Source organism: Sciurus carolinensis, chromosome 18, assembly GCF_902686445.1.
Source record: "Sciurus carolinensis chromosome 18, mSciCar1.2, whole genome shotgun sequence".
NCBI lineage: Eukaryota > Metazoa > Chordata > Mammalia > Rodentia > Sciuridae > Sciurus > Sciurus carolinensis.
The window spans coordinates 7,819,093-7,837,426 of NC_062230.1; the positions used below are offsets into that span (position 1 = coordinate 7,819,093).

Consider the following 18,334-nt stretch of genomic DNA (forward strand, 5'->3'; position numbering starts at 1 on the left):
AAACACTCAGGCTGGCCCAGGCACACACTCCCCCCACCATTCTGGGGAGAACCAGTTTAAACCTCTTTGCTTTTCTTGTCCACTGTGTTGTGTGTGAGTTCAGGAAATGAGTGAGCCCCACAAGCCCTTCCTATCCTTCCCAGGCCCCCCTCCAACCCCCAAGCTCCAGATTGACCTCAGCAGCTGTGTGACACTCGCCGTCTGTTCCCTTTCCCCTCCCCGTTGCTTGTTTTTTGACAAAGACCAAATGTTATTCTGTACTTCCTTAGGGCTCTGTCTCAGTGAGTGGACTCTGGGGAAAACTACCAAGAACTCCGGGGCTCCTCCCAGCTCCTGCCCCCTCCCAGCCTCCTCCCCCAGCATTCCCGCTCAGGGTGCAGCCAGGGCCCCTTGTGTAGTGAAGTGGGAAAATCCCAGGTTCCTTAGAACCCCTGTGTACCCTTCTCGGGCCTTTCAGGGCCTAGGTTCTAGGCCAGGTAGGTTCCATCTCATCCAGATCTCTCTTTTCTGTCCGCTTTCCCCAGAGTTCTCCTAGCCTGGAGTGGAAAGGGGAAGTGACAAAAACATAGAGTTGCCCTTATCCTGCCCTCTTCATCTCCTCACCCTCTAACTAAGAATACTGCTTCAGCAGTCTGCTACCAAATCATTCTGAACTCTCTCCTGCTTTTTGGGCTGTTGGTCTTCCCTAAATGTTTCCTATGCTTAGGCCCCTAAAACCCCATGCTGTTCCCCGCACCCATAGTAGGAAGAGTCCTAAGGTGGGGGAGGAGGGGCCGCTCTAGCAAAGGAGAAGTGTAGCTCATTCTCTCCTAGACCACATCCTGTGCCCCCTGGGCCCTGCCCTCCTCCAGCCTGGGCTCCCTTCCGTTCCTAGCTTACCCCATCAGAACTTGGTTTCCACCCCCTTCATCCACAGGCACACACACAAAATACATTTGTAGGCACAGAGGAAGCAGGCAGGTGTTGAGTGCGGGTGGGTGAAACAGATGCTGTCTTCCTACCCTCTCCGGAACTGTCTTCTCTGGTGCGAGGTCTTCTGTCTTTGTGCACCAGGGCTGGAGCAGAGTGGGAAAGGGAGTGATTTTTGGGACATCAGGCTGTCCTCAGCCCTGGCTAACATAGAGAAACAACCTGATGGATAATTTCCACTTGATTTCCTTTCACAAGACTCATTTCCTTGGGGAATATATTCCAGCTTCTCCACCTACCCTTGCTTTGGCTCCCCCCGCCACCAACCCCCCTCCATCAGAAGGCCCTCGAAGAAGTTTTGTTGCCTGGGACTTCCCCAGCAGGCCTGGGCTCCTCCCAGTGTGGACTGGGCTGGGCAAACAGACACAGACTTCTATAGGTCTATGCAGCCAGTGTCTCCAGTCTGAAGGGACTCTCCAGTCCTGCCTCCTGGCACTGCCACAGCAAGCCACTGCTTGAGATAAAGAGTGGGTAATGGCCCCTTCCCTCCTCTCACATCCTCTTCCCCTTCTTATCCCCTCTGCTCTTTGACATGCCTGAGATACATGCAAGGTGCCCAAACTCTTGAGACCTGAGTCGGTCAGAGGGGAAGTAGAGGAAGGCCAGGGGGCTAGAAGAGGGTGAGAAGGAGGCCAACCCTGAAGCAAGGGAGCCTAGATGGGAAGGACCTAGGATACTGGCTCCCAGCTCCATCTCAGCCTTCACCCTTTTCCTCTCTGTCCTTGAGAATATGAAACTTCATAGTCCCTTGGTCTTGGGGCTGGTGAAAAACAAACAAAAACCTGTATTCAGTGTCACAGGTCTTTCTTAATCTCTAACGCCAGGATATAGTGACCCCTGGTTTTCCCCTGGGTTGAAAACCGGTTGAGTTAGAAGGACTCTTTTAGTAGTCCCCAGATGTTTTTCATGTTGTCTGTTTGAGCTTTTCAGCCTATCACCTTACTATTTTATTTACTTCTTTCTTTCTTTAGTTTTTTGGTGCTGGAGATTGAACCCAGGGCCTTGTGTATGCTAGCCACATGCTCTACTACGCCCTAGCCCCCACCTTACTATTGTGTTGGGAGCACAACCCTTTCCTATGACCTTTTGCCTTCTACCTCTCCTGGCATCTCAGAACACAAGGGACCACAGAGTTACAAAATTCAGCCACCCTTCCAGGAGAGCTCTTCATCTGGGGATTGAAGATGGTGTTCATGGTGTATCTCTACCCTGCCCCAAATCTGGGCTTCTCCAGCCTGGTGATCCTAAGGCCTTTGCCTTCCCTTTGCCATTATGGTCATGCTTGGAGTGTACTCCGGTTTGCAGAAGACTTTGTTGTTTCTCCAGGGAGCACAGATTTATGGACCTGATTCTTTAGGTCTGCTGGGGATGGACAGCTATGTGACTGATTCAGGGGACATTCAAAGTCCCCCTGTGCAGGGCTTTCCACAGCTCTCCTCTGACACTTGCTTTCCCCAGACCTGTCCCGGAACCGGTTTCCCGAGGTGCCTGAGGCAGCATGCCAGCTGGTGTCCCTGGAGGGCCTGAGCCTCTACCATAATTGCCTGAGATGCCTGAACCCAGCCTTGGGGAATCTCACAGCCCTCACCTACCTCAACCTCAGGTAGGGAAGGAGCTGGTCTCTACTGGCCTAAAGGACCAGTGCTTAGTACCCTGAATGACCCTTCCTGTCCCTGAAATTGGGCGGTGCTAGGATGCCATGACTGGGGAGTAAGCCTGCTGCTTTTCTCCCTTCCACAGCCGAAACCAGCTGTCATCACTGCCACCATACATCTGCCAGCTGCCGCTGCGAGTGCTCATTGTCAGCAACAACAAGCTGGGAGCCCTGCCTCCTGACATTGGCACCTTGGGAAGCCTGCGACAGCTTGTGAGGATGGGGAACAGGGCTAGAAGACTACCGAGCCAGGCATTAGAGACTGTTTGGGGAAAAACTGGGGAAAGCAGGAAGCACCCTTGGCAAAAGGCTTGGACTAAAGGCCAGTAGCCAGGAAAGACAAGAGGACAGTTTCTGATGATGCTAGTCTTATGGCCCCTTCCCTACTGCTTTCTTGATTCCAGGATGTAAGCAGCAATGAGCTGCAATCCCTCCCCGTGGAGCTGTGTAGCCTTCGTTCCCTGCGGGATCTCAACGTTCGAAGGAATCAGCTCAGCACCCTGCCTGATGGTAAGGAAAATGAAGAACTGGGTGAGGGGCATGTATGTGTGTGTCTCCATCGTCTCAGGCTGCTATAACAAAGATACCATAGGCTGGGTGGCTTATAAACAACAAAAACTTTTTTCTTAGTTTTGGAAGCTAGGAGACCAAGATCAGGATACCAGTGTGGTCAGGTTCTGGTTAGAGTCCTCTTCTTGTTGCAAAGTTTTCTGGGATTGCCAACTTTTCATTGTGGTGGAGAGCAGGAAAGGAGGACTGTCTGAGGTCTCTTTTATAAGGGCACTAATCCATTCATGAGGGCTCTACTCTTAGGACCTATGTTAACATCCAAAGACCCCACAGCATCCTTTGAGGGTTACAATTTCAAGGGTATGAATTTTGGGGGAATCAAGCATTCAGTTCGAAATAATTGCATCTCCTTTGAAGAAGTCACAGGCAAGGAATCTTTAAAGAAGAATCATATCTTAGTTGTACAGGGTTTTACAATATTTAAAGCAAACTGTAAATGGTTTTATTTGTCCTTGAACATAGTAACCCTCAGACTGTTAAAGCATAAATTACTATCTCTATTTTACAAATATGGGAACAGGGACAGAAAGGGGAGTAGGTGAGTGGGTTAGCTCCATGTAGAATCTCAAGGTTAGAAGGGACCTTCACAGTCACCCAGCATCACCATGAACCCCACCTTGCTCTGCATCCTGGGCTTTGAGTCAGGAGTCATGCTCAAGCCCAAGTGGCCCCATTATAGCGAGCTAGTTGTGACACACCAACATTTGATTGCCTCTGCTTGGGATCAGACACACCTTCTTTTATTTGGCAGCACTGTTTGTATGTGTGTGTGTCCTTCCTGCATTTTACATAAGAGCCAGGTAGATGTGAGAGCCAGGTGGATGTGGGTGATGTGACTGAGATCTGGGGCCAATTGTCAAGGGTTTAATGACTTTAATGGGAAAAGATAAATATTCATATGGAACCACTAGAGCAGGATGCTAAAGCCCCGGGAGCTAGAGGGGAGGCAGGGCTCTGCTTGGGCAACCTCAGTAGACGTTCTTCCCAGAGGCTCAGGCATAGCATAAGCTGACTTTGGAAGGAGAATTCTCCATCCTTTATCCATGCAGAGGAACCACCATGTGCAAAGCATGGAGGTGGGAAGGAGCAGGCTCCAGCACGGAGGGAGGTGGTTGCAGTTAGAAGGGCAAGCCAGGCCAAGGCAGGAAGGGCCTTAAGGGTGTGATCTTTTTTTCGTGGGGGGGTGGGTACCGGAGATTGAACTCAGGTACTTGTCCACTGAGCCACATCCCCAGCTGTGTTTTTAATTTTATTTAGAGACGGGGTCTCACTGAGTTGCTCAGCATCTTGCTTTTGCTGAGGCTGGCTTTGAACTCATGATCCTCCTGCCTCAGCCTCCTGAGCTGCTGGGATTGACCTTAGTTTGGAAGAACGAGAGGGGAGTCAGATGGTCATTCATTTTCTTTGCCTTTCCCCATCCCTTTCTGTACCTTCCCTCTTTCTTATAAGTCAGTAGGCATCTTAAATCATATTCCTTTTCTGTAGCAAAATATCTGAGACCAAATAATTTGTAAAGAACAGAAATTTAGATAGGCACAGTGTTGCACAACTGTAATCCCAGTGACTTGGGAGGCTGAGGCAGGAGAATCACAAGTTCAAGCTCAGACTCAGTAATGTAGTGAGACCCTCAGCAACTTGGCAAGACTATCTCAAAAATGTAAAAAGGACTGGGAATGTAGCTCAGTGGTAAAAGTTCCCCTGGGTTCAATCTTTAGTACCTATCCCCCCAAAAAAAAGAATAATAATTTTTGGCCCATGGGTCTAGAGGCTGGGAAATCTAAGAGCAGAGCACCAGTATCTGCTTAGCAACTGGCAAGGCCCTTGTGCTGCATTATAGCTTACAGAGGGTATCACGTGGCAAGACAGTAAGCATGCCAGAGAGCTTGCTTTTAAAACAAAACCACTCCCTCAACAACCCATTAATCCATTAATCCATCAGTGGATTAGTCCATTCATGAGGACAGAGCTCCCATGACCTAGTCACCTACCACGGGTTCCACCTCCAAATACCATTACATATGAATTTGGGGATTAATTTCAACCCATGAAATTTGGGGGACACATTCAACACATAGCAGTAGGGGTATAAATAAACATTTGTTCAGGGCTCTGCCTCGGCCACAAAAGAGATCCAAGCAAAATGCCTTGGGGACACATAGAAGGAGCAGTGAGTTCCATGACCCTGAGCTGTCCAGAAAGATTCATGGACCCTTAAGCTGAACATTGAAAGATACATGGACTTGGAAGAGAATGTTTTCACTCCCAGCTGAGTGTACAGGATGTGGAAAGGCCCAGAAGCTGAGGGTCCAGAGGGGCAGGCAGCAAGGTGGGAGATGTAAGTGGAGCCAGATCATGAAAGCTTGGGCTCAGGGCTGTGTTTTTTTTATCATATGTCTAGAGCTGCCACAAATCCAGACTGTGCCTTTTCAGGAATTAACAAAAGTCACCCTCTCTGTGAATAGACAGAGCCTAGCCCAGTGCAGGTCTTGGCTAGCACAGGAGAGATGAGGCTGCAGCCAGTGTGCTTTTGGGCAGGCACAGCTCACACAGCCTCAGCAGACTTGGCTGTATGGCGCAGGAAGAGTTTGAGCAGTGGGTATGACAGATGGACTTATGTCTTGTGCCAATCACTTGAGGGTGAAGGATCAGTTGCATCTGAACAGAAAGGTGGGGGCTGGGCAGGAGCTCAAGTCTAGATAGGCCTTGTAGGCACCAGAAGTGAATGGGAAGAGGAACAGGAAGCTTGCTTCTGGGAGCTGACCTGAGTCAGCCAGGGCAGAGGCTGTGATGGAGCCACGGGTGACCAACCGCCAGAACAGAGGGTGAGGAAGGGAGCACAAGGTCCCAGGCTCAGGCCTGCTCTTGACTCTTCCCTCACCCACCCCCAGAGCTGGGGGACCTTCCTCTGGTCCGCCTGGATTTCTCCTGTAACCGTGTGTCCCACATCCCGGTCTCCTTCTGCCGCCTCAGGCACCTGCAGGTCATTCTGTTGGACAGCAACCCCTTGCAATGCCCGCCTGCTCAGGTGAGGTGCTGGGTGGATCCTGGGGACAGGGATGAGGTTAGGCAGGAGTGGGGTTGTTACTCTGGCATCTTTGGTATCCAGATCTGGAGGGCTGCTTTTTCCCCTCACTCTCCTTCCTGTGCCTCTTCACGCAGATCTGCCTGAAGGGGAAGCTCCACATCTTTAAGTATTTATCAACAGAGGCTGCACGTCGTGGGGCTGTCCTGGGGGACCTGGTCCCTTCCCGACCCCCAAGTTTCAGTCCCTGGTAAGTCCCGGTAGGAAGGAAGGAAGTCCTTGGATACTTCACGCCCCCTCCTGGCCCCAGAGACCCCCGATTTCCTGTAGGAGGATGTGGGTACTGTCAGCATGGGGCTGATCAGGTCTCCCTGGCTGGCCCCAGCCCTGCTGAGGATTTATTTCCGGGACGGCGGTACGATGGCGGGCTGGACTCAGGCTTCCACAGCGTTGACAGCGGCAGCAAGAGGTGGTCTGGTAATGAGGTAAGGCTCTTTTCCAAGGGCGATGGGTGGCGGAGGCCCTGGGAGAGAACCTGTGCACTGGGACACTTTGCCTTGTACCTCTGACTTTCAGAGTGACAGGCAGTGACTGGAGCTTTTTCCCTTTCCCCACCATCCCAGCGGGGCTGGCTCAGCAACAGACTCCAATCCCAGTCCCTCACAGGATCCCCCAGGGCTGGCCTCATGTGAGCCCCCAGCACTGCAGAGAGCCCATCTCCCATGTGTTTCTGCTTTTACAGTCAACAGATGAATTTTCAGAGCTGTCATTCCGGATCTCGGAGCTGGCCCGGGAACCTCGGGTCCCCAAAGAACGGAGGGAGGATGGCTCTGGTGAGTAGTGGGATGGGGCCAGGGAGGTATAGGGAGGATGAGACCAAAGGCCCCCTCTGCTTGCTGACTGATGCTCCCTGCCTCTCCAGCTGATGGAGACCCAGAGCAGATCGACTTCATTGACAGCCATTTCCCGGGGGAAGAGGAAGAGCGAGGTGCCGCTGAGGTGAGGACCAGCCATGTCCCTCCTCCAGGAGGGGAGCTGGAGGGAGGGAGGTGGTGCAGTCTTGGGGATCAGGATTCCTTCAGCTCCTGTGTTCTCTCTTCAGGAGCAGCGGCCACCTGAATTAAGCCCTGCAGCAGGGGACGGAGAGAGGACCCTGAGCAGCAGGTAGCCCAGCAGTCCTGGGACCCCCTCCTTTCCCTGACTGTCGGTACTTCTTTCTTACCCTGTCTTCATCCTCAGGCGGGAGGAACCTGCAGGGGAGGAACGGCGGCGCCCTGACACCTTGCAGTTGTGGCAGGAGCGGGAGCGGCGGCAGCAGCAGCAGCAGCAGCAGCAGCAGCAGCAGCAACAGAGTGGGGGGTGGGGGGCCCCCAGAAAGGACAGGTGTGGGCTCAGGGCAGACTGGGGCTATTTCTGGACAGTGGGCCTGGGCCATGGGTGGACACAGGCACCTCCTGAGCTGCTCTCCCCCTTGGGTCTGTGGCATGCCTGGCCAGCTGACTGCACCTCTCTTCCTTCTTCCAGTTTCCTGAAGCTGGGGATCAGGGCTGCCGGGGGAGGTGCTGCCACCTCATCCACTCAGGCTACCTACAAGTAGGTTTTCCTCCCTGGGACCTCTCCCCACACACCAGTTCCTTGACCATCCCCTTTAATTCCCTTTCTGTCCCTCAGCGGGCTGCCTAAGTCCAATACCACACAACTGGGAACTTCAGGAGGGCAGGGAGTCCCTGTGTCTGCCCCTGCTTCCCAGGAGCCCCTGCCTGTGGCTGAACCAGGTAGGACAGAGACTTTGGGAAGAGATGGAGGTGGTTGGGACCTGGTGACCTGAGAGAAGAGTGGGACACTGAGGGGATGTCTTTCTCACCTGTCCCTCTCCCTGGCTCTGGCCCCCAGGAACAGCACCTGTTCCCCGGCCGCTGGGCTCCATTCAGAGACCAAACAGTTTCCTCTTCCGTTCCTCCTCTCAGAGTGGTTCAGGTGGGTCTTCCCGCTCTCCCTTGCACTGCCTACCTTTAGCAAGCCCTGATCATGGGACTACTGACCTGTAAGCATTGTGGGTCTGTTGTCCCTTTCTGTTGAAAAATCTCACAAGCGGAGAGACAAGAAGTGTGGGTGCTGGACACACTGCTGGCTATTGAGTCAACGGTGTGTAGTGGAGACCACCCATGCCTTCCTCTTCCTCTTAGGCCCCTCCTCCCCAGACTCTGTCTTGAGACCTCGGCCAGCACCCCAGGTTCCAGATGAGAAGGAATTAATTTCTCAAGTGCGCCAGGTGAGCAGAGGTGGGAGCTGCAGGGCTGGGCCTGGGCTCAGCATGGTGCCTCCTCCATGTCCTCCCTCCCTCAGCGCCCTCTTTCCCACCCTGGCGCTCCTGTGCAGTAGGAAAGGGGCAGGCATGCCTTCCCTGCTATCTGACCCTATCTGCTTCTCTCTCCCTTACTCCCAGCTCCTCGAGTCCCGGTTGCAGCAGCCCTTGCCAGAGGACCTGGGCGAGGCTCTGGCCAATGGGGTCATCCTCTGTCAGCTGGCCAACCAGCTGCGGCCTCGCTCTGTGCCCTTCATTCATGTACCCTCACCTGCTGTGGTCAGTTGGGGTGCAGGGAGGAAGTAGGGGATGGGTCAGGGACTTCTGTGGCCTCTCCCTTACTCTCCTTTCTTTCATTACCCACCCTCAGCCAAAGCTCAGTGCCCTCAAATCTCGGAAGAATGTGGAGAGTTTCTTAGAAGCCTGTCGAAAAATGGGGGTGCCTGAGGTATGGGGGCTGTTGTCTGCTATAGAGGGTGGCAGTGCCCTGGGCTCAGCTGGTCACAGTGCATGGATGGCAGGGTTCTGTTCACAGGGGTATCTGCTCCTGGAGGAAGCACATCGCATGCCCTCACCCACACATCTCCCAGCCCTGCATGTCTGCTTGATGGCATGGCTCTGGCCTTGGCATGTGAGGGCGAGGGTGGGAAGGACTGGCTGCTGCTGCTGCTGACATCTGTCCTTTGTCCTTGTCCATCTGCCCTACCCTCCCTTCCCAGGCTGACCTGTGCTCGCCCTCGGATCTCCTCCAGGGCACCACCCAGGGGCTGTGGACCACACTAGAGGCCATGAGGCGGGTGGGGGGCAAGGCCCCCCCGCCTGTCTGGCCCCCCTCTGGTCTGGGTGGCTTCGTCTTCTTCTACATGGTCCTCATGCTGCTGCTCTGTGTCGTCTACACCTGGCTCCTGGGTTCCTAGGACTGAAGTCACCCCCTCCCCCATTTCTATTTATAAGACTCCTGCTCAACCGCATCCCCACCGGTGGTGCCTTCAGCCCCTACCAAAGACACTAGTGTGCCCCCCTCACAAACACTGACCTCAGAGGCCCCACTCTGGTGTCCCCAGACCCTGGGCTCCCTGCCTCTGGGCCCCCTCCCGTAGCCCCTCACTCACTGCCCCTCACCCTCTCAGTGCTGATAGTGCCTTCCTGCCCTTTCCGTCCTGTCCCAGCCAGGCCCAGCCCTCTGCTCCCCAGAGGCGCGGCAGGAGCTTGGTTCTTTCCTTCCCCTCCTCCTCCTTACCCCCACTGGCTGCTCTGGGGGACTAAATTATCTCTATTTTGTAGAGAGAACTCTATATTTGTAGGGGATATGGGGGCCCAGGCTGGGTCCCTGGTTCTGTATAAACTGTACAGACTGTGGCCGCCTCTGTGTGTGTTTGCATCTGCTCCTCCTGGTGGGGCCCCCTGGGCTCTGTGTGCCAGCCTGCCTGTTCCAACATTTCCCTCTGGAAATGACAGGCCTCCCTTGCCCCCTGAACTTTGGTCCTGTATGTCACCTCCTCTCTGTTATCCGCTGACTGCTTTCATGTGCATCATTTGTCCCCAAGCTGTGAACACAGTGTCTACCAGGATGCCCCTTCACGTCTTAACACCTTGCCCCGGGCAGGGAACCTGAGTGGAGGGGACCACCAGGGGGAAATTAACCTGGGCCCCTCCCCCCAGGAGTCCCTGTGCCAGCCCCACCATATCCTGGAAGAGGAGGCGGCCCCCGGAAGGGGTCTCCCCCACATCGCTGCTGTCCTCCACGCACTGCTGGAACGGCCTTAGGGGTGGAGGTAGGGGTGCAGGGCCGCCTGACCCCGGAACAGAAGACCTCACTAACAAGGACTTGGTGAGGGAGGCCTCTGGCCTGACCCTGGACCTGGGCCCTGGGGCCACCTCCTGCAGCTGAGGGTCTGGATGGAAGACCCGACATGATGTGTGAAGCGCAATAAAGAGAAGCTGGAAGCCCTCTAGGTTGGCCCTCAGGTGTGAGTGTGTCTAAGGGAGCGCGGGCGTCACAGGAACTGGATCCCCTCCTCTGCAGGCCCGGCCTGAAGTGCCCCACTCAGTGCGTGTTTCGTGCAGGGCCAAGGGCGGGGTCGGGCTTGTGAACCCCGCCGCCAGGGGGCGCCCGCGGGAGCGCGGCGGGAGCGCGCGCCACGTGGTGGGGAGACGCGGCGCCGGCGTCGCGGCGAGGCCTCGGAAGTGCGCCGTGGACCTAGGCTTGTGCGCAGGCCAGGGCTGTGCGTTGAGGGAGGCCCAGCAGGGTCAGGCGGGTAGCGGACTTGGGGGCACGGCCGCGCTGCCTCGCGTTCCCCCAGACGCAGCATGTTGCCCTGGCCGCCCCGGCCAAGGGGCACAGACGAGGAGGAGGAGGAGGAGGAGGAGGAGGAGGAAGAGGAGGAGGAGGAGGAGGCGCAGGAGGAACCAGGCCCCTTGGCGGGCAGTGAGCAAGGCGAGGCCTGGAACTCTGGAGAGGAAGCCCTGGGGGAGCCAGAAACACCCCCACAGGACAGGTGAGGGCTTGACTGGAGCCACTGGGGGACATAGGACTGGGGACCCTCTGTGCCTTTGCCCGGCACTTTACATTCAATCTCCCCCGGATCAGGCACGTTTGGCCTTGCCACTAAGCCCAAGGAAGTGTTTGGACAGGGGAAGGTGAGTGAGTGAAGCATCTCATTCACTTTCCCAGCGGGCAACCCCAGGCTCTACGTCCTTCCTGGACCAGGAGAGAGCAGCCCCTGCCCCGCCAGCCCCCAGGCCAGTCTACCGAGCAGTCCCCAGAAATCCCAGGTAGGCACAGGGTCTTGCTGCCTTTACCCTCAAGACTGGCTCCCTGACTGAGCCTGTTCTAACCTCAACTGCACCCCCAGTCCCACTTTCCCCTCAGGTGACTTGGGAGGTGGCCCCCTCAAGGATGACCCTGCTGTCACCCTGGGACCCCAACTATGAGACCAAAGCAAGACCTCGGCTGCTGTGGGTGAGTTGGGAAGACTGTATGTCTCTGGCTCAGGGTGGTGGGGGTGTCTCGGGAAGGGACCAGTGACTTTCCTGCTCCACAGGGTGCCAGCTGTGGGTCAGGCACCTCTTTCTCAGGCCGGACCCTGTGTCATCCCTCCTTCTGGCCTATGTACGAGGTCTCGGGCAGGGCTGTCAGGCCCCCGGCCCCCACTCCAGCGCATCAGGATGCAGAGCCGCCGCCCAGGGATGCAGGTACTTCCCCAGTGCCCTCTACTCAGGAGAAGTGGTGAGCAGACTCCGCCAGAAATCATGGTGCTGGGTTGGGAGCCCCTTGCTGCCACCCTACCAGGCTCTCCTCCTCAGGGCTCCCCGTGATGTGCTCTGAAGATGTCTTTCTCTTGGACCCTCTGCTGCCCCCTGGGCAGCGTATACCCCTGTACCTGTCTGAGGCTCCTCAGCAGGTGAGAGTGACTATCCCTGCCCCACCCTGACACCCTTCCCTGAGCTTTTCTTTGGAGCCTAGGAGGAAACACTTCCTTTCTTTCTCCTTAGGCCATGGGCTCGCTGAAGCTGCTGCTCCCTCCTCCCATCATGTCCCCCTCAGTCTGCCCCTCTCCATCCCAGGGCTGCTCCACTGCTTGGCTTAGTGGGCCGGAACTGATCGCCCTCACTGGCCTGCTGCAGATGAGTCAGGGGGAGCCGAGACCCAGCTCCTCCGAAGCTTCCCCACCCCCTACCAGCAGCACAGCCCCTGTTCCTGTTTCTGACCGTCCAGGCCCCAGTGGTAGCCAAAGCTGTTCTGGAAACACTGACCCATCTCTCCCACAGACTCCAGACACCCATTGTCCATAACCCCTGGGGGCGGGGCAGAGTAGGCCTCCCACTTCACCAGGCAGGTTCTGTTGACAATAAAACTGTGTTGGTTTGCAAAACAGGCTCCCTATGACAGGTGGCAGAATGGGAGCAGGGGGCTCTCTTCCTCTACCACTGCATTGTCTGTCCTTCCCTGGAATTCTTGTCACTCATTGACCCAACCCCATGGGGAAGGGAAATCCACCAATCTAAGACAGTTACCCAGCAGGGTGCCTTTAATGGGTGGGTGGTGGCCCACAGTACAGGGTTGAGGCTGAACCTATAGGAAGCAAGGACTTGGTTAGCTCTGCCAGGCTTGTTCTTGGCACAGGGAGAGGCAGACTGAGGAGGCCCAGGGGTTCATTCTTCTTGAGCTGGGGCCCCGGGAGTTCAACCCTGGGGCTGGGCAGGGGAGGGCTAGATGGGGATTATTCTTTGGCTCAGAGGAGACCCACAAAGGCGCTGCAGGTGTGTGCAGGAACACCAGGCCAAATAGGAATCTTCATCTGTGGCATAACCAAAGCCCACCTGAGTCTGATTCTGTAGGAATTCTGCAGGGAAACAGGATCAGGGTTTCAAATGATAAAGTTCAGAAGTTCGTAATTTTGGGAAGGAGTAGATGTGGGGTTGGGAGGAGGTAGAAGAGGTTCTGGAATTTTCTCCCTTAAGAGAAACTGAATGAGACAAAGCTGACCAAGGGGCAGCCCAGTGCCCCTTACAAGTCTCGGGTTGGAGGTCCAGGAGTTGGCTTTTCAGTCGTGGTAGGGGGTGTTAGAAGGCATGAGCGGGATGGGGGGACATCGGTAACTTTGCTGGGTTTCCCCCTCTGCCGCTGGCCAGTGCCCGCGTCTGCTCACGGGCGCCTCCCAAAGGTTCTAGAACTCGATGCGCGCGTAGCTGTGCGGGCCGGCCCTGGGGCCATGGCCACGAGCCTCTAGAGGGACCAGGTCCAGGTCGACGTAATTGAGGCAGCTGTCGCGGGGCGCCAGCCTAGCAATGCCTGTTTCTACCAAGTCTGGGGCCCCATACTTGATGTACACGTACTCCCCGGCCAGTTTTGATGGCGGCAGAGAGCAGGGTGGATCACTTGCATGTCCCCAGCCGTCCCTGGTGCTGCCTTGCCCTGATCCAGGCTTCTGGGCCTTGGACTTGTCGGAAAAGGGCCCTGGTGGAAAGCTCTTCATGGGCACGTACTCGGTGCCTCCCCAGTCTTGAAGGGGCTGGTGGGGAGTCGTGCTGACGGCGAGAGAAAGAGCCGAGGGCCCCATTATCACATAACCGTCTGCCTCGCTAACCCCCATATGCTCGTAATCACTCCTGACTCCCATGGTGATGTAGCCCGCGCCCGGATCAGACCCCTCGGGGTACGAGGCTGCCACCCCCAGCCTCGCCAAAGTCTTAAGGGTTGCTTGCTCCATCCTCTCAACCAGGCCTCTTGGCTGGGCTGCAGAGGCCGGGGACTCATAAGACTGGGGGACAGGAGGTCTGGAGGTGCTCGTCGAAGAATCCCTGGACAGTGGCTCAGCCCTGCCACCAGCACCACTGCCTCCGAGTCTCTTCATGGCGGCCAGGACTGTCTCGTGGATGCTTTGGGCCACCACTTCGTCGGGTGCCTGTAGCCACAGTTCCCCAGGACCCGTGGGCGCTGAGCGGCCCAGCTCCAGGAAGAAGTAAGAGTCTGCATGGCCGCAGCGGCGCACGCTGAGCAGGGACAGGCGCAGGGCGGGCGGCGGCAATGCCTGGATGTCCCGGGATCCTCTGCCCCCGGGTTTCCGCAGTAGGCTCAGGGCCCCGGAACCCAGGCATAGGCGGTAGTCGCCGCTGCCCAGGCCTCGGGTTCGCCCCAGCCCCTTTGGCCGCAGCGTCACGGGCCAGACGTCCTGGAACGGAGCGAGGATCCAGGCTCCGGGGTCTTCGTGGGAGCTGGGATCTGGAAGGACAACGGGCTGATCAGAGGGGATTCCGGGGGTCGGAAGTTGGAGTCACGGTTCCCGGAGGACTGGACACATGTAAACGCTTAATATTTGAACTTTCGGGAGTTGACTTGGGAGAGGGACAGGTTTCGGATAAATCAAGTCTGCAATCCGCCCCCCGCCCCAACCCTCCCGGTGGCCCGGGACTGGACCGCCCGGGTTCCGGCCTCACCGGCTGCAGCGGCGGCGGCGGCGGCGGCGCGCACCTCGAGCATGGCGCCGTACCACACCTGCTGCTCCGCTTCGCTGGCCGCCGCTACGCCCAGGCTGCTGTCGCGCGTGTAGAGAACGATCAAGTGGCGCTGGCGCGCGTCCGCGCGTTTGCTGATGGTGCACGCGCCCGCCAGGCTCACGCTGCGCCGGGGCCGCGCTCCACCGCTGCAGCCGGCGCGGAACTTTTTCTCGCTCTCGTAGTACTCGAGGCGCGGCGGGTCCTCCCGCAGCACGAAGAACCGGCGGCGCTGGGACTTCTGCTTCCGCAGGTGGCCGCAGAGTCGCACGTCAGCGGGACAGGGCCAGGGTAGCGGCGGGCAGAGGGGCAGGTCCGCTGCCTCCAGCTCCTGGGTGGTTGTGGGGCCGCCGCCTGCGAGCTTCATCCCGAGCCGAAGGCAATGAAGTGGCCGAGGAAAGGCTGATGCACTGGGTCTCGTTCCCTGGGCCGCTGGGAAAGGCCAGAAGAGGTAGGGTTGAGGTGGCAGGCCCAGGAGGCGACCTCCAGGTCGACCTAACAGGCTGCGACCGTCTACGGGCCCAGCTTCTCTTCCCCGACTCTCGACTTGATGTTTGGGACAAACACAGCGTATATCTCAGTGTCCGCCCGGTAGCCTGTGACACTCGGCGCTCCTTAGGGCCTCCGAGGCCGACCCGGCCGGGTCTCCTCTCTCCAGTCCTCCGCCGACCGCTGCGGGAATCCCCACCCCCACGAGGTTTACCCTCGCGCGCCCCGGCGCAGCAGTTGGAGTCCGAGAGTGGAGGCCAGGGGTCCTGCGCCCCTGGGGACTATGCCTTAGCAGGGGCGGGGAGTGTGCGGACGTTTCAGCCAATCAACTGACCAGTTGTGGGGGCGGAGGAGGGCAGCGCCTGCGGCAGGCGGGAGCTATGCGAAAGCAACGTGTGAGGCGGGCGTGATTGGAGTCCGAGGTGATGGCGCTGGCGATTAGATTGTGGCCAAGGGGGCCATCGTTACGGCAGCATCCCCTCCGGCCCTAAGTACCCCGCTGGACCACTAGGCGTCGGTCTCCTGTGTACACTCTTCCCACTCGGGCGATTTTGCAAGTCGCCCCCCCCCCCCCAAAAGCCATGGCTGCTGAGCCGCGGGCTAGTCTGCTTTCTGAGTTGCGGGCTGTTTTTCCGTGGGTTTGGAGTGAGAGGAGGTGTCTTGGCATAGGTAAACTTCTGGACTGGTCCTGTGCACAGACCATATCCACCAGAATCCCTGTCAAGTGGCCACTGAAGGACCTGTAGAGGATCTCTCAGGGACACCTCCAGATTGCTCCTTTGCTCTCAGCACCTTCTCACTACCACATCCCCAAAATGCTACCCTGGACCAGCTGAAAGCACTGCTCACAGAGGCGTGGACCCCGTGGTGGAGGTCCTCTTTATCTTTTGCATCCTGAGAAGTTTGACTGGGGCTGAGGATAGGACATTTTTGTGTCTCAGTTCGGTTGCCTGGACCACTGCACAGTTGCTGAGGAAGGATAATGCTGGTGGGCTGACGCCGTCAGACAAGCCCAGCTGAACAGGACCGGGCCTCATCAGACTTCATCGGAGTGCATGATCTCATTCCCATGGGAAAACAAGATTACTGCAGGGGAAAACTGAGGGCTGATGGGGGAGAGTCCAAGCTGTAACCCCCGTTTAAGAAGGTATTGGAGTTCAATCCCCAGCACCAAAAAAAAAAAAAAAAAAAAAAAAAAAAAAGAAGGTATTGGGAAAAATAAATAAATAAATAAATAAAAAGTAAAAAAAAAAAAAAAAAAAAAAGAAGAAGGTATTGGGGGACTGGGGAGATAGCTCAGTTGGTAGAGTGCTTGCCTTCTGAGCACAAGGCCCTGGATTCGATCCCCAGTACCGCAAAGGTGCAGGCCTGTAATCTCAGCATCTGGGAGGCTGAGGCAGGAGGATTGCAAGTTCATAGCCAGCATCTGCAACTTAGTGAGGCCCTAAGCAACCTAGCAAGACCCTGTCTCAAAAAGTGCTGGGGATGTGGCTCTGGCTCAGTGGTTGAGTGCCCATGAGTTCAATCTCCAGTACCAGGAAAAAAAGAAAAAATATATATTGTGGAAGGACCCCCTCAGATACAGAACAGAGAGAGAACAGAAGCAAGGGAACCTGGTTCTTTTTCTCAGACTAGTTCTGTTTTTGTGTGAGGGGGAGATACTGGGGATTGAACTTAGGGGTCCTGACCACTGAACCACATCCCCAGTCCTATTTTGTATTTTATTTAGAGGCAGAGTCTCCCTGAGTTGCTTAGCACCTCGCTTTTGCTGAGGCTGGCTTTTAACTTATGATCCTCCTGCCTCAGCCTCCTAAGCCTCTGGCATTACAGCCGTTGGCCACCGCGCCCAGCTCAGACTAGTTCTTAAAGACAGTCTGAGCAGAGGAGGGCAGGGCTTCCTGAAAATGGAGCCCTTTTTTGAGCTGAATACTGGAGAAGCCAGCATGCCATGTGTGTGGTACTGGAATCCTTGAGCATCTTTTCAAAGGTCATATTGAGATCAAGACACAGGGAACCAACCAACATTACAAGGAGGGGCAGGTGGGCCTCTGACCAGGTGTGTAGGGCCTGCTCAGGTCAGCCAAAGGGGCAGGAGAGGCCCTTGCAGCTCAGCTGGTGTGGTGGGGGCAGTGGCCACTGCCCAGAGGTGAGTGCTGGCCAGGGAGGGCTGGATCCCTCGGCCACCACCCAAACAGGACCATGTCCAAGGCTAGAGGCTCCAATGAGGCCAGGGGGCTTGACGTTGGTATCACGTGAGAAGTGACAGGGTCACAAAAGATGTCTGCACACTCCTCCCTTTCCCAGTCCTGCTGCCACCTCAGGGTCCGTGCCCCTGTGTGCTGCTGGCCTGGGAGCCCGACTCCTCTGTGCTTGCTGCAAGGATATCCAAGGAGGCTCCCTTCATGCCTCCCTCCTGCCTCCCTCAGCCAGGTCATCTTGCAACACCTGGCCTTGTGAAATCGCAGTGGCTGTCACACAGACAGCCCCAAACCACATTGTGTCATTGAGCCCTGGAGTGCTAGGTAAAGACAGCACAGGAAGCAGCAGCAGTCGGAGTGTCTGGAGTGTGGACAGGCAGTAGTGGGGTTCTGGGGTGGTGACCAGTGCCAGGTGAGTTGGCCTGCTGGGTACCAGGAAAAGCCTGGAGTCCAGCTGGCTTACATCCGTTGCCCTAGCAACAACGCTGCCCTTAGCCCTACCCAGACAAGATCCCTTAGAGCCGGTTGCTCCCCAGGGACAGAAGTGGCAGACCTCAGCTCTGCTAGGAGTGCCCTCCCAACCCGTGGGCTCTACCTTTGTGCCCTCATCCAGGTGCAGGGCGCCACATTTCACATCCCTGTGAAGAATCTTGTTACCAGGGGGAGGAAATCACTGGTAATCACTGGAAATCACCATGTGGGACTTACCCTTCTGTGGATGTGGGAGCCACAGACTCAGCCCGTCCCTTTCACCCTGCTCCCAAGTCTGACCTGGCAGGCTCCCAGGTGGAGAGAATTCTGGGGAATGGCTCCTGTGCCCTCACCCACAGGTGACCCACTGAAGGCTGGGTCCAAACCAGAGGACTGTAGGGCAGGGGCACGGTATTGGCCAGGGGCACGTGTCAGGGGGAGGACTTGGCCAGAAGTGTAGAGGAGCCAGGGTGTCACTCGAGCCTCCTGCTGTGTGCATATGCACGGAGGGTTGAGATTTGCAGCCACCAGGGAGGCTGTGCAGGGAGGAGCTCAGCCTGGTCATTTCAGACATTTTTCGTCAGCCCAGGGCTCTTCCCATCCTTTGCCACTGGCCTGAGAAAGGAGGTTCGATGGAGGAGGGCTGGGCTGCCACGCAA

The 18,334-nt window shown here is 56.6% G+C and overlaps 3 protein-coding genes across 5 annotated transcripts in view; 2 read left to right on the plus strand and 1 right to left on the minus strand.

The window, feature by feature from the left end:
* Positions 1-10,733, plus strand: part of Lrch4 (leucine rich repeats and calponin homology domain containing 4) — a 12,099-nt gene extending 1,366 nt beyond the window's left edge. The window contains exons 2-18 of one of the 3 annotated variants that reach the window (XM_047534372.1): positions 2,428-2,572; positions 2,710-2,836; positions 3,028-3,133; positions 6,082-6,218; positions 6,353-6,465; positions 6,601-6,700; positions 6,958-7,048; positions 7,138-7,214; positions 7,318-7,379; positions 7,455-7,598; positions 7,740-7,808; positions 7,887-7,990; positions 8,109-8,192; positions 8,402-8,487; positions 8,662-8,799; positions 8,891-8,968; positions 10,183-10,733. In XM_047534372.1, coding sequence (XP_047390328.1) covers positions 2,428-2,572; positions 2,710-2,836; positions 3,028-3,133; positions 6,082-6,218; positions 6,353-6,465; positions 6,601-6,700; positions 6,958-7,048; positions 7,138-7,214; positions 7,318-7,379; positions 7,455-7,598; positions 7,740-7,808; positions 7,887-7,990; positions 8,109-8,192; positions 8,402-8,487; positions 8,662-8,799; positions 8,891-8,968; positions 10,183-10,287 — 1,766 coding nt within the window. In that variant the 3' untranslated portion in view covers positions 10,288-10,733. Of the gene's footprint in view, positions 1-2,427; positions 2,573-2,709; positions 2,837-3,027; positions 3,134-6,081; positions 6,219-6,352; positions 6,466-6,600; positions 6,701-6,957; positions 7,049-7,137; positions 7,215-7,317; positions 7,380-7,454; positions 7,599-7,739; positions 7,809-7,886; positions 7,991-8,108; positions 8,193-8,401; positions 8,488-8,661; positions 8,800-8,890; positions 8,969-9,239; positions 9,880-10,182 lie in introns of those variants that run through there. The other 2 variants (XM_047534370.1, XM_047534371.1) reach the window with 2 other exon arrangements.
* Positions 10,734-10,827: 94 nt separating this feature from the next.
* Sap25 (Sin3A associated protein 25) lies at positions 10,828-16,167 on the plus strand. Its single transcript, XM_047534379.1, has 6 exons — positions 10,828-11,018; positions 11,195-11,295; positions 11,376-11,482; positions 11,565-11,715; positions 11,827-11,924; positions 12,016-16,167. Exons 1-6 carry the CDS (start codon positions 10,831-10,833, stop codon positions 12,313-12,315), a joined length of 945 nt encoding a protein of 314 aa, XP_047390335.1. The 5' UTR covers positions 10,828-10,830; the 3' UTR covers positions 12,316-16,167.
* LOC124970787 (insulin receptor substrate 1-like) lies at positions 12,510-15,286 on the minus strand. The gene is made up of 2 exons (XM_047534377.1): positions 14,461-15,286; positions 12,510-14,245 (listed from the first exon to the last, which is right to left on the minus strand). Exons 1-2 carry the CDS (start codon positions 14,882-14,884, stop codon positions 13,191-13,193), a joined length of 1,479 nt encoding a protein of 492 aa, XP_047390333.1. The 5' UTR covers positions 14,885-15,286; the 3' UTR covers positions 12,510-13,190.
* Positions 16,168-18,334: the final 2,167 nt, after the last annotated feature.